Source organism: Neofelis nebulosa, chromosome 4 (assembly GCF_028018385.1).
Source record: "Neofelis nebulosa isolate mNeoNeb1 chromosome 4, mNeoNeb1.pri, whole genome shotgun sequence".
Lineage (NCBI taxonomy): Eukaryota > Metazoa > Chordata > Mammalia > Carnivora > Felidae > Neofelis > Neofelis nebulosa.
The window spans coordinates 119301213-119315855 of record NC_080785.1 but is presented as its reverse complement, the minus strand read 5'-3'; the positions used below and the strand labels follow the sequence as shown (position 1 = coordinate 119315855).

The window sequence follows — 14643 nt, the reverse complement described above, 5'->3', positions numbered from 1 at the left end:
ACGGCCCTTCATAGTATGTCTAGCATTCATGCAAAATGTACAAATGCACAAAGAAAAAAAAAACAAATAATAAGTCCATCGTCAAGAGATAAAGTAACCAACAGAAAGACTCACATGTTGGAAACTTTAACCAACTGATTAATATGATAAAAGCTCTAGGGAAAAGCTGGAGAACATACATGGAAAGATGTTTAATGGGTGGCTCTGAAAGACAAAGGTCATTACTGTCCCTCCCTCATGGTACCTCCCAGAGTCTAAGAGGTTTCTCCCCAGGTGTCAACATTGCTGCTTTCTCCACCTCCACAAAATTAGCATGTTCCTTTTTCTTAGCTGTAACTTTACCTTTTCTCCACTAATCCCCTACCACACACAGTCCTTTGACCAGGAATAGTCAAGCTTAAGAGGAAAAAGAACATTTTCATTAAAATTTTCAGAGACTCATTATGTTCCCCACTTTGACCCATGTGGCCCAGAGCAAGAAGACTCGGTGGGTCGTATACCAAGACAAGTGCTTACTATTTTTGATTTAGGACAGGGGTTGGCAAACTTTCTGTGTAAATGACCAGATATTTGGGGCTCTGAGGGCCATATCGTCTGTCGCAACTCAATTCTTATAACACAGAAAGAACCACAAACAGGAGATGTATGTGGCAGACAGTAGGCCAGATGCCCTGACCTAGAACCACGGCATTCCAGCAAGTGAATCCAACAAGCTTAACCAGAATTAAGTCTGAATTCTCTAGGACCCCTCTTGGCCAAGCTGCCACCCAGAGGGTGTACCAATCTGGCCAGTATATGGTTGCTGTTAGGAGAAAGAAAAAAGCATCATGCCTAGGAATAGCTGAGGAACGCTGGGTTTCTGAAATAGGTCAGTATAACCCCAACATGCTTTTTGTCCTAATCATTACCCAGAAAGCGACCCAAAGATAATTCCTTTCTGGGGACAGCAGCATTCAGTGACCAAACTTCCTTGCTAAGTTGTGTGGACCAGGAGAAGGTGAGGGAGTTGGTATTTTTAAAGGAGGCCATTTCAACATTCAATAACATTAGCAGCCTGTGGATTATAGGGAGGATAAAAGGTCGAGTGAATCCCTTGACCATCAGCCCATTATTGATTCCAGGCATTCTCTTTGGAGAATGGGCTCTTATTATTGATATGTTCATGAGTAACCTAGATGGTTCAGTTAGCACCTGTCAGGCTTGTTAGTCTCAACACGGGGGATCTGCCAATCTGTGGCCTTCATGATCACGTTTATGATGTGTTCAACCTTAGTTACCTCCTTAAAGGCTCCATCTCCAAATACAGTCACATTGGAGGTTAGGGCTTCAACATATGAATTTTAGGGGAACACAATTCAGTCCATAAGAGCCTCCATGGACCAGGCCATTCAGTTGTTGTTCTTTTTTTTTTTTTTTTTAAGTTTATTTATTTGTTTTGAGAGAAAGAGAGAGCACAAGAGAGAGGGAGAGAAATAATCCCAAGCAGGCTCCACACTGTCAGTGCAGAGCCTGATGTGGGATGAGATCATGACCTGAGCCGAAATTAAGAGTCAGGACACTTAACCAACTGAGCCACTCAGGCGCCCAGGCCATTCAGTTTTGACAAGAACCTAGTAGCAAGCAAAGAGCTGTTTTTCAGAAGGTGTATAGCTGGTAGCTATGTGAGGCTGGACACAAGTCCAATATCCCAAAAGGTGCCTCTAGCTGAAGGCCGCCTCCCTTTGTCAGAGGCTCCAATCAGGAAAATCATTAGTCATAAAGACTTGTAGCTCTGAGGGGTCATTAGGGTTGTGGGAATGCAAGGGTATTAGCACTTGTCTGTGTGTGGCTCTTCCTTATCAGAGAATTTGCTCTGGCACTTACTGGATGGGGAACTATAAGTACACAACACATCAATTCCCACATACATTCAAATTTAAAAACAACAATAGTACAATGAATTAGCCCAAAGGACCCCACCTACAAGGTCACATTAGCTTCCCCATGGTGAACCTTATCCAAACCCCACAAAATGAATTCAGGCGCTTCCTTTCTGCACAGGACAGGGCAGGGTGGTGAATCTGGTACTTATATCCAGCAGAGCCATCAAATCCCTTCCCAAAGTTCAGCAACACATCCAGACTGGTACAGACAGCCTTTCATCTCCCTTAGGGACAGGGGAGCCTGAGCTCCACTTCCCATCAATAAAGCTAGAATAGCCAAAACAATTCTAAGGAAGAAAAATTTATACTGACCACGATAAATGCTGATAAGGATACGAAACAAGAAAAATTCTCATTCACTGCTGGTAGGAATGCAAAACGGCACAGCCATTCTAGAAGAAAGCTTGGCATTTTCTCACAAAACTAAATATAGTCTTACATACAAATCCAGCGATTACACTCCTTGGTATTTTCCCAACTGCACTGAAAACTTATGTCCACACAAAACCCTGCAGTTTCTTTTTATTAAAATATAATAAACAGCACTTTATTCATAATTGCCAAAACTTGGAAGCAACCAAGATGTCCTTCATTATAAAACTGCAGCAATGAAGACAAGGTGTTATTGGTGAAAAGACAAACATATAGATCAACAGAACAGAACAGTGATTCCTGAAATAGACCCACACATATATATTCAATTGACTTTTGATAAAGGCACCAAAGTTATTAAATTGGGAAAGGATAGTTTCTTCAATAAATAAAGCTAGAGAAAATGGAAACCCACATGTAAAAAAGAAAAATTGAACCTCAATGCTTATTGTGCATCATTTATAAAAATTAACCTGAAATAGGGGCTCCCAGGTGGCTCAGTCAGTTAAGAGTCGACTTCGGCTCAGGTCATGATCTCCCGGTTTGCGAGTTCGAGCCCTATGTCAGGCCTGGAGCCTGCTTCAGATTCTGTGTCTCCCTCTCTCTCTGACCTTCCCCCGCTCGCACTCTATCTCTCTCAAAAATAAATAACACATTAAAAAAATTTTTTTTAATTAACTTGAAATAGATTATAGACCTAAATATAAACCCTAAAATTTCCAGAACATAATCGAAAACCATTGGGTTAGGTAAAGATTTCCTAGGTAGGACATAACAAGCACAAAATATAAAAGAAAAAAAAAATGATAAATTAGATTTCATCAAAATTTAAAACTGCTCTTTGAAAAACACTATCAGGAAAATGAAAAGGCAAGTCACAAAGTGGAAGAAAATATTTGCAAAATACATTTCTGACAAAAAAGTCAGAAATTTCAAAAGTAAAAAACCACCCAACTTACAAAATGGGCAGAAAATGTGAGGAAGCATCTCATCAAAAGACAGGGATGGCAAACATGCATGTGGAAGGAAGTTCAGTGTCATTAACCTTTACAGAAATGCAAATTCAAATGACAATGAAATACTGCTATAGATCTATTAAAATGGCTTTTAAAAAAAAACACCATCATCAAGTACTGGCCAAGATACAGAGCAACTGGAACTCTCACTCCTGGTGGAAAACAGCTGGGCAGTTTCTTATCAGTTGAACATACACTTGGTATATGATGCACTAATGCCAGTCATGTTAAGGTATTTACCCAAGAGAAATGAAAACTTACATCCACACAAAAAACCGCACTCAAAAGCTTACAGCAGTTTCATTCATAATCCCCCAAATCTGGAAACCACCCAAGTGCCCATCAGCTTTTGAGTGCAATACAATCTTACAAAGGAATACCAGTCGGCAATGAAAAGGAACTACTGATAGATGAAAAATATGGATGATTCTCAAAAGGGTTATGCTAACTGAAAGAAGCTAGACACAAACAACTACGTTATTATTCGGTTCCATTTACAGAACATACTGGAAAAAGAAAAAACTGTTGGGACAGAAGGCAAATCAGTGGTTGCAGGAACCAGGAAGGAGACTGAATACAAAAGGGTACCAGACAATGTTTTGGTGTGATGGAAATACACTATATATCAACTGTAAATAGTGGCTACATTGCTATAAATGTTTATCAAAACTCATAGAACTGAACACCTAAAACTGGCGATTTTTATTATCAAACCTCAATAAACCTGATAGAAAAAAGAAACACCCACAGGCTCACTTTGCCTTTAGCCTGTTTGGCTCCCCAACCAAAAAGGACAGAGCGAAGCCAGGACCACCCACGATAATTATTTGATGAGCTTTGGCTCCTATTGCTCTTAGGTGGTTTAACCTTTCCCACCATTTTTCTCACCTAACTCTAAGGGTTTTTTTGTTTTTATCTTTTTTGCTTCATCTATTTGGGGCTCTGTCATTAGGTGTGTATATGCTTATAATAATGTCTTCTTGGTGGATTGACTTTTTTATCATAATAAAATGTCTCTCTCTGTCTCCAGTAACAATTTTTGTCTGAAAGTCTATTTTGTCTGATATTATTATGGCTACACCAGACTGTTGGCATGGTATATCTTTTTCTATGCTTTTTAACTTATTTGTGTCTTTGAATGTAAAGTGTATCTTTGGTAGACAGTGTATACTTGGATCATGGTTTGTTTTTAAATCCATTCTGCCATTCTCTTTTAACTGAAACACTTAATCCATTTATACTCAATGTATAGGATTTATGTGTGCCATTTTGTTGGTTTCTATGTCTTATGTCTTGTGTTCCTCTATTCCTTCATCACTGCTTTCTTCTGTGTTATTTTCTAGTTTATCATTTAATTCCTTTGTCATTTCTTTTACTGTATTTTAAAATTTACTTCCTTAGTGGTTGCCCTGGGGATTATAATTAACCTATTAATTGATAACAACCTAGCTCAGATTAATAACACTCTAACTTCAAAGGTATTCCACAACTTTGTTTCTATATATAGCTCTGTTGCTTGCTCCCACCTTTTTGCTACTGTCATACAAATTACACTGTGTTTACCAACACAGACTTAGAATTATTGCTTTGCACAGTTCTCTTTTAAATTACACAGCAACAACAAACTACATCTTTTATATTAACCTATACTTTTATATTTACCTTTACTGGTGCTCTCAATTTTTTCATATGGATTCAAGTTATTGTCTAGTGTCCTTTCCTTTCAGCCTGAAAGACTCTCTGTAATATTTATTATAGGACATATTTCCTAGTAACCAATTCCCTCAGTTTTTGGTTCTCTAAGGTCTTGATTTTTCCTTCGTTTTTGAAGTACAGTTTTGCTAGATATAGAATTCTTGGTTGGCGGTCTTCTTCTCTTAGCACTTTGAATATGTCTTTCCACTGCCTCTGGCCTACATGGTTTCTGATGAAAAATTACCAAATTCCTTGGGATGAGCTGCTTCTCTCTTGATTCTTTCACAATTTTCTGTCTTTGGGAAGTCTCGTGAGCTTCTTGGATGTGTAATTTTTTCTTTACATTGGATTTAATAAGTTTTCAGTCATTATTTCTATACATATTCTTTCTGTCTCTTTCTCCTCTCATTATAAAGACTCCCATTATGCATGTGATATACTTGACAGTGTCTCACTGGTCTCTGAGACCATACATTATTCTCATCTGTTTTCCTTTCTGTTCCTTGGACTGAGTACTCTCAACTGATCTATCTTCAAGTTTGCTGATTCTTTCTTCTACCTGCTCAAATCTGCTGTTATCTCATTAGTGAATTTATTTTAGCTGCTATGCTTTTCAATTCCAGAATTACTATTTTTTTTCTAAACAATTTCTATTTCTTTATTAGTATTCTCTATTTGGTGAGACACTTTGTCATACTTCCCTTTAGGTCTCTGAACATATTCAAACCAGCTGATCTAAAGATCGAACAGTCCAATGTCTGAATTTCCTCAGGGACATTTTTATTGGTTGCTTCTTCCTCCTGTATATAGGCCACCATTTGTTTCTTTGTATGTTTCAATTTTTTTGTTGTTGACAACTGGACATTTTAAACGATACACTGTGGCAACTCTGGAAATCAGATTCTCCTTCCCCAAGGTTTGTTGACATTGCTATTTGCTACTGTTGTTTAGTGACTTTCTGAACTAATCCTGTAAATATGCATTCTTGGTTGTGTGTGGGTGGCCATTTACATGTCTGCTAGGTGAGTTTAGTGGTCAGCTAATGGGAGTTTCCCTAAACATCTGGAATCAACATAACACAGAACCCCTTGGTAAAACCCAAGGGACTCTATGCATGCTGGGGCAGGCATCCAACACTTGGTTGACAACTCTGCCTTATGCATTTAAGAAAAAGAAGAAGAAGAAACTAAAGAGGGGCAGAAAGAAAGGGAGCGCAAGAATCCCAAGCAGGCTTGGCATCATGAGCACAGAGCCCAACATGGGGATGGATCCCGGGAACCATGAGATCATGACCTGAGCTGAAATCAAGAGTTGGATGTGTAACTGAGGGAACTACCCAGGTGCCCTAATAAAAGGAGGAATAAAATGAGCGCAAACATAAGCAGATTTATATGTTTGGTGTTGGAAAGATGAGGACTACTATACAGTGGGTTCTATTCTCTCTACAAAGGAGGAGAAAAGATCTCCTGCTGGGGGTGGAGCCATTGCAAAGAGCCAAGGTTTCAAATAATCCCTGTGAGGAACAGGACAAAGAAATGATCACAGAAACAGTAAAACTGCCAGGCAGTTTTGAGGGCCCATTGAAGGGTAATCATGAAGTTATAGTGGAACAAAGCCACCCCGCTGTACTGCAGATCACTCCTGAAGGTGAAGATGAATGAAAATCTAATGCTTGTCCCTGTTCCTTTCCTCCTTACTTATCAGCAGGACCTGGAACATGTCCCCTCCACCACTCCCATTTCCCAGACAGATTCCTAAGTGCTAACAAGGAGAAGGAATCAAACTGTATTTATTTTACACTAAACATGTCTTATGACCAGGAACATCTAGGAAAGATCTGAAAGTTTTCTTAGCACTCTGAGCCAGTGCTTAAGGCTAAACTGTGAATTTCTCATTGGAACAATTTGTCTTTAGAAAAACAACTTCTGACAAGTGACCAGAATTATTACACTGGGATTCCATTTCCAAGCAGAAATGTATAGAAACAAGTAGCAAGCTAGAAATCTTTACCTTAATGTGTGTGAATTACTGCTTCCTTAGGTCAGAAAGCACAAATACTCTTTTATTTGAAAATGAACTGCGTGGAATTACAATTTCTCAAAGTACATGCTTACTTCTTGATGATGAACACTCACTTATGTAATGCTTCCCAGGCTTCCTCTTCTTCTAGAAGATCTCTTATGATGTCTGAACTAGAACTAAAAGGAAAGGCACATCAATATTGCCAGACGATAAGAAGACCATACGGTTTTATTTATATGAAATTCTAGAAAATGCAAACTTCTCTACAGTGACAGAAAACAAACCAGCAGACCAATGATTACCTCCTGGGGGCAAGGGGGTAGGCAAGGAGGGATTACAGTGTCACAAGGAAACTCTGGGAGTAGACAGGTTCATCATCTTCATTGTGAAGATGACTTCATAGCTGTGTACATGTATCAAAAATCATCAAAATGTGTGCTTTAAATACTTGCAGTTTATTATACATCAATTTCAATACAGGTATAGAAAACTCAATAAATTAGCAAAAATAAAAAAATCATCAAACCTCAAATAAATCCCTCAACATAAAACCTGCGTTCAAATGGAATACAATAAGAGCCTTTTTAATCTCCTATGGCAACCAAAGATCAAACATTTTTTTAAAAACCTCACTCTAGTAATGAGATTCACAAAGAGACATTAAGTTCCTAAGTGGCTTTTAGTCCTTTGTAACCAAAGTAAAGTAAAATTTAATTAATTTGAACTGTGCTAATAAAGGAATTCGTTACAATGCAACCTGGTTTGAAGTGTTGTGTAATCTTTGGTTTATCTGTGTAGGGTACAGGGTAAATAAGGTTAGAGAGGGCATGTATTATTTCTTTAAAAGAAAAAACTGTTTTAAGGCTTTTAGCATCTTGTTCTTACTCAAATTCCTACCAAATAAATAAGAAAAAAAAGGTGTACATCAATAGCGAAAAAGCATTTCTTTAGACATCTAAGACAAAGAATGTGAAGGGCATGACATGGGACAACTGAGAAACAGCAGTCACTACCCCAGGGTGGAGAAGGCTAAAACCAAAGAAGAACTTGCTCTGGGGTGAGAAACAACAGGTTTGTCAGGGCCAATCATTATCTAACGAGACTCTGATAACAAAAGTTTAAAAATTAAAGAGACTTAGAGTGGCAGTGAATCATTCTCAACAACTGACAAATCACTTGGAAGCAATGTTTGCCTGTGATGCATGAACAAAAAAGGCAACAAGCATCAATCAATACTGTTCTGTGCCAAATATTTTACTCCAGGGGTTCCCCACCCCCCCTCCTCACCACCCCCCCCCCCCCCATCCCAAGACTCTCAAGGAGCCATATGCAGGAGCCTTTCTGACTATGGTTCCTGTGTATAATGACCTGGTTGGGGGTGGTGGGGGGGGATTCCATTTGCATGACAGGTATAGTGACCTTCCAACAGAGCTAGTTCAGAGGTTCTCAGGTTCAGGATAAGGATCCGCATATGGGAACAGCAATACTTTTCAGTATTTGTGGCTTGAGAAAACACATAATAACAAAGTATTATAAATTTAGTAATACTTTTAGTCTATATTTTATTCATTATAGTGACTTATGCAGTGAAAAAACAGTAGTACCTGAATTTGTGAGACACTCTTGATTATGTCTAAAGATAATTCTTGATACGTATGTGCTCTTACACACCCAGTGAATCATTCCTTCAAGGTCCAGGCTTGGGAAGCACTAATCTAAAGTGTTAGTATATAAGCATCTACTACTTTTTTACATTTGAGGGTGGCCCCTGTGTAAATCCAAGTGCCCTGGAAAATAATAACATTCACTTATCACTGGTAATTTTTATCTTAGTGTAAACTGCCTTAAAACAAGCTTTCCCCTTAAACAGCGAGCTAAATGTAGTTTTTATTAGCAGACAAGAGAGAAAAGCAGAAGGCCCTTAAGGAGACACAAGGCAGACTGCACCAACTTTATTAATTTCCTAAGAGACAGACCCACATCAACACTTGCTAGAGCCGGCTAATATCCAATGCCACCTCTACTCCCACAGAAGTGGTCTAACCTTTCCACCTCCAACATCCCAACTTCTGTTATTACTTACTTCCCTTTCAAGTACTCCAACTTTATGAACAAAAGGGAAGTTGTTTTAACGTAACTTTTTCTTTCTCTTCTCTCTGTTACAATGATACCATCATCTACTCTTCTTTACCTGGACAGAGCTAAGGCAGTGTTTCTCAATTCTTTTCATTATTGCCTCCCACCCCCATCAGAGCTTTTTTAGACATTTTTTTCCTAATTACCCTTCCGTGAAATTTTAATACTGAAAATGTGTATCCATTTATATATTGTACATTAGTATCTGTCTCTGTGTGTATGTATGCTTTACACACAGAGTTTTTTTTTTTTTTTTCCATCCAGCCCTCCTGCTGTCACAACCAAGTCCTGTCCTGTCCCCCCCCGCCCCTCCCAGGGAGCTCCTACTGAGAACCCATGAGCTAAGGGAATGCTCATGTAGCTCTGGGTCCTGGTAGGTTTCAGAGGGCCAGAAAAAATAAAGTGTGATTCTTGCCAACACCCCCAATACACACATACAATTTTATTTTTGAACAGGAAGGTTACAAACCATCCCCACTGTTCCGGTAAGTAAGCAGGACAGCTGAGCCTGTCAAGCAACCAAGCAGTCTAGTGACCAATTTACGTAGGGGTTTCAAATCACCAGTAGAAATCACTGATTTGTTAAAAGAAAATATTTGCGGTACATTAGTGACATAAACCTAAGCAGCTTTTGTCACTAATGTACCGCAAACATTTCACTACCTCAGTGAAAACAGATGGTAGAGGAGGTTCGCAAAAAACACATCTCAAAAGTGGTCTGCAATCTCCTTGTGTTCTGTGACTTCAAAACCTCTGACCGGCCACACCACCCAGCCTCCCTACCCCCGACATCCTCATTCCTTGCCACCTTCCCTTCCACTCCAGCTTAGTCACTAATCTGAGGGACACAAAATTCGAAAGGTCTGGAGCTTACCTACAATGATGTTTCAGGATTATTTGCTATGTCTGCTATTCTAATTCTAGTCACCTCTGAGAAACTGAGAGCAGACACTAATACAATTAAAACAATGGTCATTCCTTCTTAAAGTAATGTACTCTCCATATTCTACTTAAAAACCACATTCCTGAAATTACACATTAGGGTTTCACAAATAGGATTTTACAAACAGACTACTGGGCACAACAGTCAGTGTGTCTAAAATTAACACTCTCAGATCTCTTTCTTATGGATAGTAATTAATATTTTTGAAATCTTAACCATTTTAATATGCCTTGGAGATCAATAATTCCTTTCATATACTTTAAAGACATCTAAAAAATTCTCCACAGGAGAAAATAAATTATTCACTCTGGTATACCTGGGGTCAGAGCATATACGAGCTTATACAGCTATAGCTTTTAATTCTCAGGCAAGGAACTTTTTCGGAATAAATTTTAGCTCCTCTACTATGTGGGTTTGGAACATTCTGTAGATCATACTTTAAGAAGCTGGATGGGGCGCCTGGGTGGCTCAGTCGGTTAAGCGTCCAACTTCAGCTCAGGTCATGATCTCACAGCTTGGGGTTCGAGCCCCACGTCAGGCTCTGTGGTGACAGCTCAGAGCCTGGAGTCTGCTTCGGATTCTGTGTCTCCCTCTCTCTGCCCCTCCTCCACTCATGCTCTCTCTCTCTCTCTCTCTCTCTAAAATAAACATTTAAAAAGTTAAAAAAGAAAAAAGAAGCTGGATGAATATGAAGTCAGGTACATGGAAGTCAGAGCTCCCCAGGTAAGGGTGTTTAAACTATGCTTTCCGATGTTACCAACAGTCCAGGCTAAAGCAAAAATTATTCTATAAATTAAATACACATGAGAAGGACTCACAGGCAAAAATGCTAACCTTGCATTCTATGGAATTCCCAGCCTCTGTTCAGGAAGATTCTAGTAGATCTATTTAGAACACCCACAGTTAATTTTTCATGCCATTTAACCTTTATTTTCAGCTCAAACTTCCAGAAACTTAAGCTAAACTGCTGTTTGTTGGTCTTCGACCTAGCTGGTCTTCCTACATAAGACCTTACTCTCGTTATTCTCTTACCAAAAGCAGTAGCGCGACATTTTAACAGGCAAAGGAAAACACTTTTTGCGTGTTTCTTTTGCAGCGTCTTATTTCACCTTACTAGTCAAGATTTTACCACCAAAGCTGAAATGTAAGATGCCTAATACCTCTGGCAAAGGTATGACTGATTAAGACTACCCAGAGGAGAAGAAATCACAGATTGTAGTGTCAAAGAGAATCCAGTTTCAGGGCTGTTTCTGTCACTGCATGTGTAATACTGGGCAAGATACTTAATCTTTCCAAGTCTCAATATTCTCACCTGTAAAGTCAAGACAGTAACACATGCAGTTCACAGGGCTATTCTAAGATTCATCAATAAAACATATAGAATGTTTAGCATAGAGCTTAGCACATAGTAAATGTTCAATAAATAAAGCTTCCATTTTCATAAAACAAAGCTGGGTCTGAATTACACGAGTAACTGCCTCAGCACTATGCTTCCATTTGCCCTAGGAAACCTGATCACCATGTGCTCTATTTTAATCTTTGATTTGCACTGTTTCTATGACACCAAGGTACAAATTCATCAGAACTTGTTATTTATCCAGCATGGCAGGTACACAGGGTACTGTGGGGCAGAAAAAAATGCAAACATTTGCTATAAAAATCCTGTGGATTAAAGATTACTTACGAGTGGGATTTTTCTATTATCTGGTAGTTACTCCACACCATACGACCCCCCCACCAGCCCAACTCTTCCGATAATTGTGGCATTAACTTGAGCGTGGTTGAACGTATCAAACTCAAAAACAAAAACAAAACACTCCTTAAGGATAGATCACTGGAGGATTGATAGAGAACAAACAATGCCACCAGACAATGGTACTTAACTAAATGCTGCCAGCTACCATGAATCCTTCTTCAAATGCTTATTTTTAGTAATCTGTTCTTATTCTACAGGGTAAGCAGCAGCTTATACGCCTAATATGTTAGTAGCTGGCTGACAATAACATGTTAGAACAGTAAACATCCTATGTTCAAGAAAGAAATCACTCGGGGCGCCTGGGTGGCTCACTCAGTTAAGCCTTGATTTGGAGGCAGGTCATGATCTCATAGTTTGTGGACTCGAGGCCCACATCAGGCTCTGTGCTGGCAGTGCAGAGACTGGTTGGGATTCTCTCTCTCCCTCTCTCTCTCTCTCTCTCAAAATAAATAAATAAACTTAAAAAAAAAAAAAGAAAGAAATCACTCAATGAAGACAATGACAAAAATGACCATTTTGTGAGCAACTACTCCTACAGACCATTGTGATAATTAGCTTATATGCATTGACCTTAATTCATATAAGCACCCTAGGTTTTATCTGCATTTGACACATGGACAAAGGCTTAGCGACATTAAGTAAAAAGAACTAGGGATGTGAATGCAAAGTTTGTCTTCTTTTTTTATCACACTGTGCTGCTTCAACCAGTAGTAGAAGAAGAATAAAATGCTACTAATGCACAAGAATTAAAAATACCACCTCCTCTTATGTATTCATCAATAAGGTTTTATCAGATAACCATCAAAAAGGTTCACAGATAAAGTAGAGCTGAGAGTTTCACTGTTCTCCATTAAATCTAGAAAATATAAAATGAAGAAAGTTTCAGATAGAAGAAAAGAACTTTTTTATCAAGTACTATATGGTAAATCCTTATTAAGAGATGAAAGCAAACCATAACTAAGTTTATGTTCAATTTATGAAGCATCCACAATATATAATCATCTCATTTGCTTTTTACCATTACCCAAGGAGATTACCAGGGCAAAAAACTATCCTCCCATTTTATCAACAGGACAAATGAAGCCCAGGGAAATTAATTCAACAATTGACCACATGCCAGGAACCATTCTAGAGTCAGAAAACCATGACTGAGATGAATTTCCATAAACAAAGAGTGCCTGCTACATATGGTGATCTCATGGACATACAGAAATTTCAAGGACTTGATGTCATCATATCTTAGGTGAAGATACATTCCTCCAAAACAATGTCACATTCATTGGACACACATAAATTTCAAGGACTTGATGTCATAGTATCTTAGGTGAAGATACCTTCCCCTCAAAACAATGTCATATTCATCCAAAGGACAATAGAGTCATGTACCACCTAGTTTAAGCTCTTTTGAAAATGAAAAAGATGTGGAAGAACTATTCTATGTTCCCACCTTTTCTCTAGAAACTTTCAACAAATTCACCACCTGAAATAAAGTGAACCATTGAGCTTTCAAGGGTATGCTGAGGTTCATAAGTGCTCCCAGAAAAAAAGGCCATAATAAAGTACAAAACAGTAATGCATGTTAGTAAGAGAAGGTTTCATGGCAACATTAATTAAATGTCATATTCTTAAAAGTTAAAAAACCAAATGTAATGTCAACCTTCCAAAAGCAATTACGAAGATTTTTAAAAATACAAGGTATCGCTGAATTACAGTAACATACTTACAACGTAATGTTACTGTTTAGTTATTTTGATGTGTTCTTTAGATACTGTTTTCTCTTAATTTGACCAGAAACAAACTTATTTAGCAATTTTTCTAATAATCCCAATGCCCTTTAAATAACAAAATCCCATTAATTTATTTGTCTTACCTTACTGCATCACCAAATTTCATTAGCCAATTTATAATAACAACATTAAAGATAACAATGATTTCCAAAATGTTATCTCAAAGAGTACAGATGCTTTTTTGTTTAAAGCAGATTAGTGCATTTACAGGGTTCAAAATCAAAATGACATAAACAGATGTACACTGAGAAGTCTCACACTCCCTTCCCCTGCCAACATGTTGGCCCTTGCCTGCAAAATATAATCACTTATTAGTTTATTGTTTATCATTCTGGTGTTTCTTTATGGAAAACCAAATAAATATAAGTATGTACCACCACCGCCACCCCTTTTAGAAAGGAGACAGCATGCTATCTATCCTGTTTTGAATAATGGTCTTTTCACTTACAGATCTATCCTGGAAATCCCTCTGTATCAGCACACAGAGATTGTCCTTTTGAACAATCATACAGTATTTCACTTTGTGGCTGTACCATAAGTTTAATCAACCAGCCCCAATGATAAATTCTTGAGTAGTGTCTAGGCTTTTGTTATTATGTAAACAATGGAGAACCTTGTGTGTAAGTCACTGTGTTTGTGTGCAGGTGTAATCTGCAGGACAAATTCATTGAAGACTGGTTAAAAGGCAAAACAACAGTACTTTGGTTGATCTCATCAGATTCCTGTCCTTAGAGATCGTTTTATGTAGCACTCTGGCCAGTAATAAATAAGTGTCTGTTTCCCCACAATCTTACTACAGCAGAGTGTGTGAATAAATGTTAAGACTTTTTGCCAATCTACCAAGTGAGAAGTAGATTTAATTTGCACTTCTCTTTTAGCAAACTGTCTCTGTTCGTGACTTTTGCCCATTTTTCTACTAGGTCTGTGGGTCATTTCCTTTTCAGTCTCTAGATGCTCAAAAAGAATATCTACTCTTGAATGTTTAAAAAAAGGT

At 38.3% G+C, this 14643-nt stretch overlaps 1 protein-coding gene across 6 annotated transcripts in view; it reads right to left on the bottom strand.

The window, feature by feature from the left end:
- The window catches only part of RAD18 (RAD18 E3 ubiquitin protein ligase), a 108865-nt gene that overhangs the window by 6943 nt on the left and 87279 nt on the right, over positions 1-14643 (bottom strand). The window contains exons 12-14 of one of the 6 annotated variants that reach the window (XR_009260725.1): positions 12622-12718; positions 8396-8530; positions 7141-7203 (exon numbers count right to left, since the gene is read on the bottom strand). The exons of 1 other annotated variant lie outside the window; for it this stretch is intronic. Coding sequence is in view for 2 of the 5 variants with exons in the window: in XM_058726134.1 (XP_058582117.1) it covers positions 7137-7203 (67 nt within the window). In the remaining 3 variants the exon portion in view is untranslated. Of the gene's footprint in view, positions 1-7119; positions 7204-8395; positions 8531-12621; positions 12719-14643 lie in introns of all 6 variants that reach the window. 4 more of the 6 variants (XR_009260726.1, XR_009260727.1, XM_058726132.1 and 1 more) reach the window with 4 other exon arrangements.